Source organism: Trichosurus vulpecula, chromosome 8 (genome assembly GCF_011100635.1).
Source record: "Trichosurus vulpecula isolate mTriVul1 chromosome 8, mTriVul1.pri, whole genome shotgun sequence".
In the NCBI taxonomy this organism is placed as follows: domain Eukaryota; kingdom Metazoa; phylum Chordata; class Mammalia; order Diprotodontia; family Phalangeridae; genus Trichosurus; species Trichosurus vulpecula.
In genome coordinates this window covers 215,486,029-215,499,900 of record NC_050580.1, presented here as the reverse complement: position 1 = coordinate 215,499,900, position 13,872 = coordinate 215,486,029, and the positions used below count along the sequence as shown (strand labels likewise).

Genomic DNA, 13,872 nt, shown 5'->3' with positions numbered 1-13,872 from the left:
TATATTACAATGCCATTTCCATTGTCAACATGTGTGTGTTCGGTGTGAAAATGGCCCAATTTAAAGGCAATTTTCTTAGACTACTCAAATAAGAACAAATTAGAAATACTGATTATTAAATTCTCCAATAATGGGTACACTAATAGATGTGACCTGTTACAATGTGAGGCACGCATATATTTTGCCACTTGTACCACAGAATGCCAAAGAAAAAGTAATGTACACAGGATTGTACAATAAATTCTTAAAACAAGCTCCTTGTACACTGAATTCTTAAAACAAGCTCTTTAAGTATGAAAAGTGTTCACTTTGATTACTAACAATACTCTAAGGGCAGGACCATGCCAAAGGCATCATGTGTATCCATGTCAAATGTGTTATATGTATTCAAATGCATATTATAGTTGGTTAAATCAGTTATATAAAGACACTAGATGTTTTTGCAAGTTTTCTTCAAGAGATAAATTTTCTCTTAGCAATCTGCATGGTTGTGAGAAAAAGCAATCATCATCTTAGTTCTTAGTCAAGTTAGGAATACCTTTGAAAGTAGCCATTTATACAAAAGCTCTTTATTTCCTTCCATCAGATGAAGTTTGTAGATCAAAATATTAAACTCCTAACACTAAGGCTACATTTTGGAAGAATTCTATTTATCACCAGATTCAGTAACCCACATTATTTAAGTGGTGAACTGTTCTTTCAGAGTAAAGGCCAAAATTTTACCATCTAACATTTATTGTCCAAAGTTTTCTACCACTCTTAAATCTGAATAAAAAGCAAAGAGCTCAGATTTGGTTTTCCAAGTTCCTTTATTGTATAATCTTTAACATCTAATAGAGCTACATAAGTCTAATGCTAAAATTCTGCTGTACAAAAATAAATGGATTTAGTGTTTACCTAAGCTACACAATTTCACAACCTGGTACATTTAACATACAGACTCCACTAAGTTAATACAATTATTTAGAGAAATAACTATAGATACAATCTGAATAACACTGATGACAAATTGAACCATTCTGTTGGTTTCAGTCATAAAAAGGAAAAAAAAAAGATCACCTATGTTTCAATGTAACTTGTATCCCTTTTTTGTTATAAAGTGCAAAAAAAAATACAGTAAAACAAACACGTTCTAAAAATATAAAGTTGAAAAACAGGGCTAATGATTCTCTATTCCAAGTGGAAAAACTTGCTCAATCTACTTGACACTTACTACTATACAAACCTTGTTAATTCTTTTTTTAATTTTAAAAGCAAAACCAGGAATGAAGTCTCTAAAATAGCAATCCCTTTAACCCCAATTCCTAAAATATACACTCTAATTAGCACTGCAGAATATTCCTTTTAGCATGGATATTAATAGATATTCCCCATCCTACCCCAAAGCTGAGGCAAAATCATCAAGGCATTTTAAATAAAAACAACAATAATAACGTCCAAAATATCAGCTTAGAAACTGGATGAGAAGTATTATAACAATCCTGATTCACAATAGAAAGATGGAAAACTTTACAAAAATAACACCTAAACTTACTGGGGGATTAAAATATAGAAGGGGCTTTTCATGAATTTACTGTACCTCTGGTTATAAAGTTAATTTTCAATAAAAAAGCTTATTGCTAGAACCATTAAATATTTAGTAGAAACAGAGATTATGGTTTAAAAAAAAAAAAGAGAGAAGCGAGAGCACCCAGAAGCCTTTCTAAAGCTATTTTCTCATGTTTTAAGAGACGCCCATAGATAAGAGTTTCATCCAAGTAATTAAAAACAAGTTTAGCATTTCGTAGCAATTGTTAGTACATGCCAGAAAAAAATTTCTAATGCATGCTTTGGATTTGAAGACTAATTTATTCTGCTCAACCAGAATAAAAGACATACAAAATTCTCTACAAACTACCTCCTCTAATTAAATTAATGGACTTAAAAAAAATCATAGGACCATAGATCTAGGGTTAAAAGAGAATTCAAAGGGCCGACTGGTCCAACTTGTCCCACACTCTCATTTTTAAATGAGGAAACTGAGGCCAAGAGAACTTAAATGGTTTACCCAAAGTTACATGGGTAATCAGTGGCAGATGTGATAATCTGAACTCAGATCCTATGCAGCTCACCAAATATTATCCTAAAATTATCTTCTAAGCTAAGTTGGTTTAAAAATTCCTTACATGTTTTAGTATTTTCTACTTTTCTTTCAAGCGAAGTTTTAACAGTTTCATTCTTTCTAAGGCATTTTAAGTAGCAGCAGTTACATTATTTGCCATAGTAGTTAAGTTTTGGCCTTCTCCTTGGTAGAGGAGATAATTTTAATTTTGAATACAAAAAAATCTGTATTTTAATAATAAAACATTATTAAACTTAATACAATAAAATTTCAAGGTATTTATCAGGTACCAACATAAATGTCCTACCTGGCATTTCTTGCTTGGTACTAATAAACAATTCTAAAATCTAATATTATAGCACACAAATATCTAATTAAAATGAAAATTTGGTCATTTTACTTTGAAACAAACTAAAGAAAGTAGCAATGCATATTTAAAATTTGTTTACACTTCATCAAAACTAAAGTGTTTATATCTGTTTTTCTTGGAACAAAATGAGCAAAATTCTGGCCTTCTTTTAAAAGAGCCAGTGACTTAAAATTTGACATCATTCCTTAAATATATGTACGTAATTTTTATAATTCCCTCCTCCCATTAATTAGTGATTCAGATCAATGTGACTTGATTTCAATTTGAGTATTTTCTATTAATGTTAGGTTAGCATGTTACCTAGGAATAAAGCATACTTATTGAATTTTTAAAGTACTAAAAACCAAGGAACTTGTTGGTGAAGAAATGAATTCACTGGATTATGTCAAGAGCTACTTACTGAGTTAGCAATCATTGCACACATGTTATTTACCACTATCAAGGAACAAAGTAGTCAATAAAGGTAAATGGCAGCCTTAAATGGGATATTAGGAATTTAAAGTGATCAAGATAATACACTTAAATCTCAAAAAGTTAAAAAGAAAACAAAATTAAAGTGCATAAGAATTTTCATAATGTAGACATGATGGAACCTAACAGAATAGTGTTATATCAATGCTTACATGCTATTAGAGGCCTTTAACATGCAAGTGATTAATATAATGGACCCCAAATAGCCTTTTTACACTAACATGGTCATTCCACAGGTGGTTTACCTAGAGGGTACTTTATAATTTATACACTATATTGCTTATATGCAGTAATTAGTATTTTTAGGAAAATTTCATTACTCTGCATATTGTAGCTACTAAAAAAAATTTAGATTCTTTAAATATCCAAAGGCACTAATCAGAGTTACAAACAGTTCATTAGTGGTCTCAAAGTCATTTGCAATTTTATAATATAAAATGTACCTGAAATCCCAACTGATTTCAACTTAAAAAAAAACCCAAACTTAATATAAGGCACACAAACACTTATGTTACTGCTAGGCAGAGACCCAATATATCTAAAATCAGGCAGTTCATGGTTTTGCTATGAAACCCTGAAATACAGTTTGAAATAGAAACATAGACATACTTTAAAATATAGTGGCACTTGCAGATTAACTGGATTTTAGTAACAAAACTATGATCTTTAAGTTATTTAAAAAAAAAAAAAAACAACCAAACAGCCTTAGTTGACCCGAGTGTATTAATGTACATAGCTTTTCACAGAAAAATGGCACTTAAATTACCATCTTCATAATTCACCTACTGCTTTTTATTTAACTTATGCCAAAAATCAGATTTTACTGATAAAGTTATTCCTGCCAGTTGAATTGACAAGAAACTCTGAAAAGTGTACATCTTTAGCCTCAAGAGAAAAAAAAAGCATCCTAAACAATTTCCAGGGTCACAGCTGCTGTAGTCTTATTACTAGCATTACTTTAGAAGGACATATAGCATACATCTAAATGGCTACTACATTAAGTGCTTTGTCCCACTGATGTATACTAGACATCAATAGCACTTAAAGGTTTAATTAAAAGCTAATGTGTGAAAAGGTTCATTGTTGTAGGGTTTCTCTCTAATAAAGTTACTTATTTTTTTTTAAATGATCCACCTTCTACTCTGCTTTCCAGGTACTTGTCCAACTCTGTCTCTTTCTTCACTGCCTCTGGTGATACTTTTGGTGCACTTGGAAAACAGATCAATATCACACTCATGTTGTCTCGACTTCCCTGGGAGAGAAAAGAGTTTGAGAAAATATTCTGGTTTCCTTCCCACCCTCCCTTCTTTGTAACCTTTCAACAATCCTATAAAAGTTTACTGCTATGTCAATGTAATTATATTCAAAATAAATTATTCTTTGTACTCAGTGGTCTTTCTCCCCCCCTCAAAAGCACCCCAAGAAACATGGCAAAAAGCATTACAGATTAAGTCCCATTAAACCTAGCTATTTTTGAACTTTTATAATATGAAAAGATTTCTAAGTTCCTACTTACTTTAAACAATAGCTGATGAAAGAAAATTTCACACTCCATTCAAGAAAATTCTATTATCAGAAAAGAACTTAGCCTATTAGCATTCATGATAACAAGACTTGATATGGAATTATATATAAATGTGAAGATCTTTTTTGTAGACCCATGTTACTAGAAGCCTGCTGAAAGTTGCAACCAACTTTACAAAATGTAGAGGCTAAAAATTTGATGACAGAAACTAAAAATTGAAAACCAAGTTTATAACACTTTACATGGCTGCTTTAAGCTCTAGAAAGTGCATCTATTTTAAATAAGCCAATTTTTGATACTAAAGAGAAAGTGTACTCAACAATGAGACTTCCTCATCACAACTATCATTATTTTAAAAAATTTTTAAATAAAAGTATTAAATTTTGTTGTGTGAAAAATGGTTCTTAATATGTGAATGTTTGTTATTTTAGGCAGAATTCCCTTGAAGATACTTCAATGTATGGGGAACATGGTAATTTACATAAGGACTACTACTTTCTAAATAGAATAGATAAGGAAACTGAGACCTAGAAAGATCAAGAGACATGCCCATTTCTCAAACTTCGATATGAATCCAAATCCTGACTCCTATTCAAGCTGTTGCTACATTAACATTTTTAATCTTAATGTGTATCAAATGCAAAAAAAAAAAACCCATAATCAACATAGTACACCATCAGGTGTTATTTTAAAATATCAAACTACCACGCTAATATTTTGGTTGTCTGTTTAAGTATTTCAAAGCAAAGATCAATTAGAACAAGCAGTGTGCATATTTGATTTGTCTGGACCTGTGATTTCATTTGGATAGGGAACTTCTTCCAGGTGAAGAAACTCTATGTACGATCTTGGAGAACTGCCTGTGTGCACTAAGAAATTAGTGCCTTGTCCTGGGTCACAGAGTTAGTGTATTTCAGAAGGAAGACTTGAACCAAAATCTTCCTGACTCCAAGGCCAGTCCTCTAACCATTACACCACACTGCTCCTGTATGTTGATAGTTCAAAAAAATTATAGTGGTTTGCTTTTGCATGATAAAATCACACACTATATTAGAAGAGTTTTGTAAAATCTGCAAAATCACTAGTAAAAACCATTGATACCTATGAAATACGACTGAGAAGTCTGAAATAATTTTATTATGTCACTATAAAGATATCAAGATGACAAAATAAAGTGAACAAAAAAATGTTTTTCATTTTCATTTTAAAAAGTTTAGCCTCTGCTTTTGATGTGTATTAATGTAACTTGCCCAGTCATAATTCTTTTATCTGAGGCTACCTGCTAAAATGCTGGTAACAAATAATAGGGTTTATTTACTACATGAAAAGTAAAGCTTTTACATATAATTAAAAAGCCTAAGTAAGTATAGTTATTAAGAACCAAACACTCTGCTATCATTGCTGCAAATTACGGTTCTACACTTTTTTTTTTCTATTGACACTGTTCTGAAATAAAAACATTAATAGCTGGTGGATAACTGTCCCAAACTGTGCTAAAAACAATTTCTGAGAGCCATAGATTCCAAACTGAAACAAAATGCTATAACTAAGATACATGAAACATCTTCTCTGTTTTTAAAGATCTAGCTACCTTATATAAGCAGGTGTCCACTACTTCATTGCACACTCTCTCAAGGTCATCAGTGACTTCAAGTCTGGATCTTACAAAATCACAGAGCTCTTCATTTCCCATAACATCCCAGATACCATCACATGCCAGGATGATGAACTGATCATCTTTTTCTGATCTTTCAATTTCATAGACTTCTGGCTCTGGTGAGACAAGCTGCTCTGTAGGACCTTTACCATGGACACATTTGTAATCAAAGTCTCCAAGTGCCCTAGACACAGCAAGAGAGCCATTCACACGCTGAATCATTACAGAACCACCTGCATTCTGAATACGTTCTTTTTCCAAAGGATTACTTGGTTTGTGATCTTGCGTGAAGAAATGAACTTTCCTGTTCCTACAAAGTAAACCTCTTGAGTCTCCACAGTTGATGAAATATGTATGCTGGGGAGAAATCAGGACACCCACTGCTGTTGACCCACTTCGGTCTGCACCATGTTTCTTCTCTGATATTATTCTCATATGTTCATCAATCTGCAGAAAACCTGTTCTGATTCCATTCTTGACATTTTCCACAGAAGGTGGTCCTTCAGATCCTTTAAAATCCTGGTTATTTGTGATGTGATCTAACAAATGCTCACAGCAGTATTTGGCAACCTGGGAACCAGCATGCCCATCATACACAGCAAAGAACGACCATCCATCAAGTCCACTTGGCAAACCAATCACAGCTGTATGTGCATCTTCCATTTCAACTCGCCAACCTTGCATACTGCTTAGCCCATAACGTAGCCCATTACCTTGTCCTTGGGCATTATGCTTTTCCATCTTTGGCTTATCTAAAAATGCCCCCATTATGTCTTGATGCTTTAGTTCTGAGGAAGAAGAGGAAATACAGTTAAGATACCTAACAAATAACTGCTCTTACAAACAAAATATTCAACCAACAGTTTGATTTTAAATAATAGCTCTTGCAAAGAAACTTTTAAATCTGATTGGGTCCTTGTGCTTTTTTGTGGTATAGAACTACCAGCTCTTTATCTGAAGCCTCAAGATTAAAGAGGGGAAAAGGAGAGATGTGTATGGCTTTACAGAAGTGGTTCTGACTAATCATGATTAGGGGAAGGAATGGGAAGCATTTAAAGAGTAGGAAATTAGAACCAAATTCACAGATTACTAGATATAGAGATCAAATTAGTCCAATTTCCTCATTTCACAGATGAGGAAAATCACCAGTGGGTAGGTTAAGTGGACTGCAGGAGATTACAAAGTCAGTTAATGGAACTGTAACCTAAAGTCTGACTCTGAGTCCAGTGTTCTTTCCATTTCACCAGGCTGCCTCAGAGGCTTTACTCGGATACAAACTCCAGACCTCTAGCATGAAGTAAGAATACTACTGGAAAATGCTATAAACTCTGCGTCTAAGATTTTAAATGGCATAACAATATGGTAATTTCCCCACAGTATTCAAATTTCATCTAGCCAAAGTGGGGAGAATATGATAGCAACTTTGAACTCGAGGTCAACTAGGCTAAACCTTATGAGCAGCTAAAAGCAGCCCCCCTCTCCCCATGCACGCGCGCACACACACACACACACAGTCAAAGCCACAAAATTTACACATATACATACACAAATATTTGCATTTATTGACAAGAAGGAGAACTAAGAAAAAAGTTACAAGACATATTCTGACTGTAGTATAGTAATTTTCTTTTAAAAGGATGGGTCAAATTACTAATTTATATGCTATTCTTAACCACCACAGATTCTTAACATTCCCTCTGAAGTACCACAGGGAAAGTGCCAAAGATGCTGAAAAAGACACATGTCAATGAAAACAGTAGACAAAAGCATTTGACAAAAAGAACTGCAAGTTTTGTTTGCTAAGAATTAACAAAGACAAAGTCCTTAAAAGTGAAGATAAGCTTATTGAATGTGACTATAAGCATAAAATTCCTTAATGGCAGCTCTACTGGTCTGTTTGGACCCTACCAACTTAAACATCATCCCTTGGTGAGGATTAAGCAGATATTCTAGTTTAAGGGATAGCTCCCCTCCCTTGAAGCCTCTTCTCTTTTCTGTTCACCTAACCTGGGTGATGACTAGGGCACAGGATCTTCCCTTCTCTTCGAAGGAAGCTTTCCTTCTCTCTCCACTGCTCTGCCTAGACCCCATGAATTGGGTCTCTGACATTAGCAGTGACAAAGTTCACTAATCCAAAATTAAAGAGTTGGCCCTGATACTCAGTTTTAATTAGACACTTACATGGTTTCACCTTATCTCATCCCTCCAAAAATGTTTTAAAATATGAATTCACCAGTTTCTTATCTTCAGTTATGAAAAGCCTATTTTAACACATATATTCATATTAAGAGATCAGCTTTAATTACAACACTAAATTAATCCAAAAATTTAATGATATGCATAATAATTATGCTACATGTTAATTAGGTATAAATAATAATGAGGTTGGGAAGGTACAAAGCCAAAACTTCACTACTCTACAATCTTCTGTAGGGTCAGCCCTGCCCTATAGTTTCTTCATCAGTAAAACACAGGGTTTGGCTCCCAGATCTAACTGATCAGCTGAGATACTTGGATCCTACAGAAGCTACCAATTTATAATCTCCCAGGTCTAATAGCACCTAGCTAGGTCAGGGATGATTTCACACGGGTGGGGAAAGGAAGGGTGTATGAAGGAACAGAGTAATCCTAAGATTTGAAATCCAAAAAAGGAGGGGCTGAGGGAGAAGTAAAATAGGTAAAAGACAAGTGTGAATGACTTCTCCCATTTCCATACCCTTTCAATAATGCTAGGCAATGTTTTTTTTTATGCTTCCTTAATTGACCATAGCATTCCCCACAGCAGCTGTTCTAAATCTTTCCTCTTCCAGCCTCCCACACTACTTCCTTCACTACTTCGTCCCAGCACAAGAACATACTTCATCATTTACTGAGAAAATAGAGGACATTACTCCTATTCTATATCTCAAAACCCCTTGTCAACATCCTCTATCCTCTCCTTTACTCCAGAGCCTTTAATTATGAGGTAGTTCTGCTGATCCATCCCCCTCTCTTCTCTAACAGATTGCCCCCACAATCACTCTTCCCCCCTTCCCCATAATCTCTTCCTATCTAGTAGCTCCATCAACAAACATGCCTTGGTTTTGCCTCTTTAATTTGATTCTACCCTGTGTGGGGGGAGGTGAGGGGGGGTGGGTGGGTGTGGCTGTTTCATATTCTCATTCTTTCTCATCAAAAGCCTACAAAAACCTGTAAATATTCATTGCATCCACCTCTTTCCTCTCCTTCACCTTGTGAAACCTCTTTCAATCGGGCTTCCAACCTCATCACTCGATTGAAAATACTCTCCAAAGATATGAATACCAATGCTACTTAACTGTCAAATCCAATGGACTTTTCTTGGTCCAAATTCTTCTTGAATTCTCTGCTGCCCCTGATATAGTTGACCACCCTCTCACTCCTGGAAACTCTTACATTTCTAGGTTTAATGACATTACTCTCTAGAAGTTCTTTATCTATCTGGCCACTCCTCAATCACCTTTGATGGATAGCATTGACATCTCACTTCCCACCCCGCACCCCGAGCCCCGTGCCCCCCCCCCATGTGAGTGAATCCCAAAGATCTGTTCTCAGTCCTCTTCTTTTTCTATGGCAAGGATGAGTAATCTCTCCGCCCCGCCCCACACCCCCAATGAAACCCTTCAGTATTCTGGTGAAGCCTATGAATCCTTTCTCAGGATAATGTTTTTAAATGCATAAAATAAAACATAGGATTACAAAGGAAACTAATTAAGTTGAAATACAAGTTATCAGAATATTTTTTAAAACAAGTTCATGGATCTCAGATTAAAAACCACTGCTCATTCTCCTCAGTGATCTGATCAGCTCCCATGGGTTTAATTACTGTCTGTGTAGATGACTCCCAGATCTATATATCCAGCACAATTTCTCTTCTCAACTCCAGCCCCACATCACAAATGGATGTCCTCTAGACATTATGAATTTAACATGTTCAAGGTATCTTTTTCCCCAAAACCTACCCCTCTCCTGAACTTTCCTATTTTCATCAGTTACCTCCCTATCCTTCCAATCACCCAGAAATTACCCTAGACTCCTTATCCCTCCCTCACTGCTTACCCTTCCATGTAGCCTATCAGTTGCATCTATCCTCTTCTGTCCACTTAGATAGTAGCCACCACCTTAGTTCAGTACTTCATTGTCTCTAACTATTGCAACATGTTTCCCAGTCCAAAGTCTTTCCTCTCTCCAATCCATCCTCCATACAGCTGCCCAGACTTATTACACATCACTTCACTTCACATACTCTATTCTACTGCCAAACTGGCCTACTTCTTGTTTCTTGAACATGAAATTCTTTATTTCATATCCAAGGCTTTGCACTGGCTGTCCCCCACACTTAGTATATTCTCTCTTCATAGTCCTCCTGGTTAAATTTCTTTGACTTCCTTCAAGACTCAACATAGAACACACCTGCAACAGGCCGTTTCTGGTTTTCCCACAGCTACTAGTGCCTTCCTTCTCTGAGATGACCTTCCATATACTCTGTATATATCTTTTATGTACCTAGTTTTTTACATGTTGCCTTCCCCATTAGAACTTGAACTCTGGCAGGTACCATTTTTTCCTTTCTTTATATCCAGAGCACTTAGTAGCATTGTGCCTGGCACAAGGTAAGCATATATTGAAAGCTTTTGGATTTTTTTTTTCCTGACTGGAATTCTCTCCTCACATTTCCTTTTTAGAATTCCTAAACTTCCTTCAATACTCAGTTCAAGTACCACACCTTTTACAAGAGGTCCTTCCAAAAAAAAAAAACTTACAGAGGGCAGATGATGAAGCATACTACCCACCTTATGACAAAGACATGGTCAACATGGGAATTTGCTTTCCTTGTCTATAAAAATTTGTTACAGGGTTTTGTTTTTCTTCTTCCTTTTTTTTTTTTTGAGGTGGGGGCTTAATGTGAAAATAAATGCTTGTTAATTGAAACTAAGACATATTTTAAAAAATTACTTTGTACGTATTTTGTACTTACATATGTTGTCATTCTGTCCCCAAAATCCCCACCCTAAGCTCCTTGAAGGCATGTGCTGTATCTCTTTTTTTAAATCTATGTCTCCCTAGGGACTGGCATAGTACCTATACATAGTAGGCATTTAATGAATGTTTTTGGTTTCTTTCAAGACAGTTCCCTGATATTTGTTTTTAGCTTGACTTTATCAGTATTAAAAAATGGAAGAATGGAGAGACAAAACAGTGTTACTTGCCCCTAAGGGCAGACAGCATGAAAAGTAAGAAGAATACCTATGGAAAAAGAAAATTTTCATTTAAAAAAACTAGAATAGCTAACATTCCCCTTATTCTGAGATTGAGGTCCATAGAATGGGCACTTTTAGCTAGAAGAAATCTAAAGATCATCTAGTCTAAGGGTTTTTATCCTTTTTGTGTGCATAATGAATTCGGATTGCTTCTCAGAATGTTTTAAAATGCATAACAATACAAAGGAAAACTACTTAAAATGAATGCTATAAAAAAAAATTCATATACCCCAGGTTAAGAACCCCTGACTCTCTTATTTGGAAGCTGAGGCTGAAAGCAGTGAAGTGACTGATCCAAGGTTACGCAGGTAGTCAGTAACAGAGCCAGAACCCAACAACCTGAACTCAAGACTATTCATTGGTAAATATGTCAAGCTATGCTGCCTTCCTCGGTTCCTTAGAAACTTGTCAAAGCTTGTACTACTTAGTAGCAAACCTAGAATTAAGACACAAAGATCTTTCCAATATCCTCTACTACGTCATTTAATTTAATTAAGGGCCCTATCTTTTTACTCACCTATTGGGAATATTGAGGGAAGTTAGACATGGATAAACTAATAACAGTGATTTATATAGAAACTTGGGAGATGTTTTGTAAAAATAAACTCAAAACAAGTTGTTCAAAGCATTATAAAAAGTGTCTAAGGGTGTTTTATCCTTGTGTACTACTTAGTGGAAATTATGCTTCCCATGGGATTTGGAAAGAATGGGGAGTATATTTTGTCATAGATTTCTTAAAGATAGAAAACAAAAGGTGTGATATAAACAAACCCTTATCTGGAAAAAGAAGTTAAAAGGGCAGACATCTTTAGGGGTTCATGTTAGGATTTGTCTTATTTAAAAATTTTTAAGGGGCAGCTAGGTGGTGAAGCAAGTAGAGCACCAGCCCTAGAGTCAGGAGGACCTGAGTTCAAATCCAACCTCAGACATTTGACATACTTACTAGCTGTGTGACTTTGGGCAAGTCACTTAACCCCAATTGCCCTGCCTTCCTCCCTCAAAAAAAATACAAAAAAAAATCTTTAATACATTACCTGAAAAGAGCTAAAATTCTAAGTTTGTGAATGGTACTAAAACTCTTCAAAGTAGTAAAGAAACAAACTCATAAAAAGGGATTACAGAAAGATTCTTACCATTTTGTATAAGGGGAGCAAGGTGGTATTGAAATGCAGTAAACTTTAACATGAAGCATATATGATAATATACTCAGAAAATTTTTAAAAATCCAAATCATATATATGTGTGTGTGTGTGTGTGTGCACGCGCGTATGTTTTAAGCACTGTGCTAAGCATCAGAGATATAACAAGACAAAAACACAGTCCCTGCCATTAAGAAGACACCCCCACACACACCCATGAATTCGTACATACAAGATACACGTGAGTGTAAATAGAAGATAATCTGAGAGAGAAGGGACTAGCAGTGGGGGGAGAGAGACTCTCATGTCTGAGAAACAGCAGGAAGGCCAATATCACTGGACTGCAGAGTAAGTGGAGGGGAGAGAAAACTGGAAAGATAGATGGGGCTAGATTGTGAAGGGCTTTAAGAGCCAAACAGAAGATTTTATATTTGATCCGGAGGTAAAAGAGAGCCACTGGAATTTGAGTATGGGGTGGGGATGACATGGTTAGACATGCACTCTAAAAAGATCACTTTGGATAGACATGGAGGGAGAGACTTAAGACAGGGAGACCAAGAGGTATTGCAATAGTGCAAGTATCAGGTATTGACAGCCTAGACTAAGGTGGCAGCTCTGAGTGGAAAGAAGGGAATGTATGCAAGAGATGTGAAGGCAGAAACAAGACTTGGCAATGGATTGGATATGTAGGATGAGGATGAGAGAGAAGTAGAGTATATAGCACTGAGACCGTGAGCCTGGAAGGATGTCGATGCCCTCAACAGTAATAGGAAAATTAGTAAGACAAGATGGTGGGGAAGGAGTGGATAAAGATACTAAGTTCTCTTTTGAACTTGTTAAGTTTGAGATGTCTACTGGTAATAGTCCAGGAGTAGTTGGTAATGAGATTAGAATTTAAGAGACAGGTTAGGGCTGGATTAATAGCTCTGAGAATCACCTATATAGAAATGATAATCTGAAATTCATGGGAGCTGGTAAGATTAGCAAGAGCAATAGGAGAGGGAAACAAGAACCAAAATATTTATAGCAGCACATTTTGTGGTAGCAAAAAAAATGGAAGCAAAACAGATGCCCACTGACTATGACATGATTAAATAAATTGTGATATATGAATACGCTATAAGAAACAATGAATACTGTAGAATGGATACAGTAGTAGATTTAAAATCAGGAAAACTTGAATTTCAATCCTACCTCAGATACTTAACTAGCTATGTGACCCTAGACTAATCACTTAACTGCTCAACCTCAATTTCCTTATTTATAAAATGAGGACTAATAATAGAACCTACATCACCCAAGTTGTTATGAAAATTAAATGAAATAATAT

General features: G+C 35.4%; 1 protein-coding gene across 1 annotated transcript in view; it reads right to left on the bottom strand.

Annotated features, from left to right (window-relative positions):
• PPM1A (protein phosphatase, Mg2+/Mn2+ dependent 1A) overlaps nucleotides 1–13,872 on the bottom strand; it is a 61,429-nt gene that overhangs the window by 11,785 nt on the left and 35,772 nt on the right. Inside the window, exons 2-3 of the mRNA XM_036735467.1 lie at nucleotides 6,059–6,912; nucleotides 4,077–4,194 (exon numbers count right to left, since the gene is read on the bottom strand). Coding sequence (XP_036591362.1) covers nucleotides 4,077–4,194; nucleotides 6,059–6,892 — 952 coding nt within the window. The 5' untranslated portion in view covers nucleotides 6,893–6,912. The remainder of the gene's footprint in view (nucleotides 1–4,076; nucleotides 4,195–6,058; nucleotides 6,913–13,872) is intronic.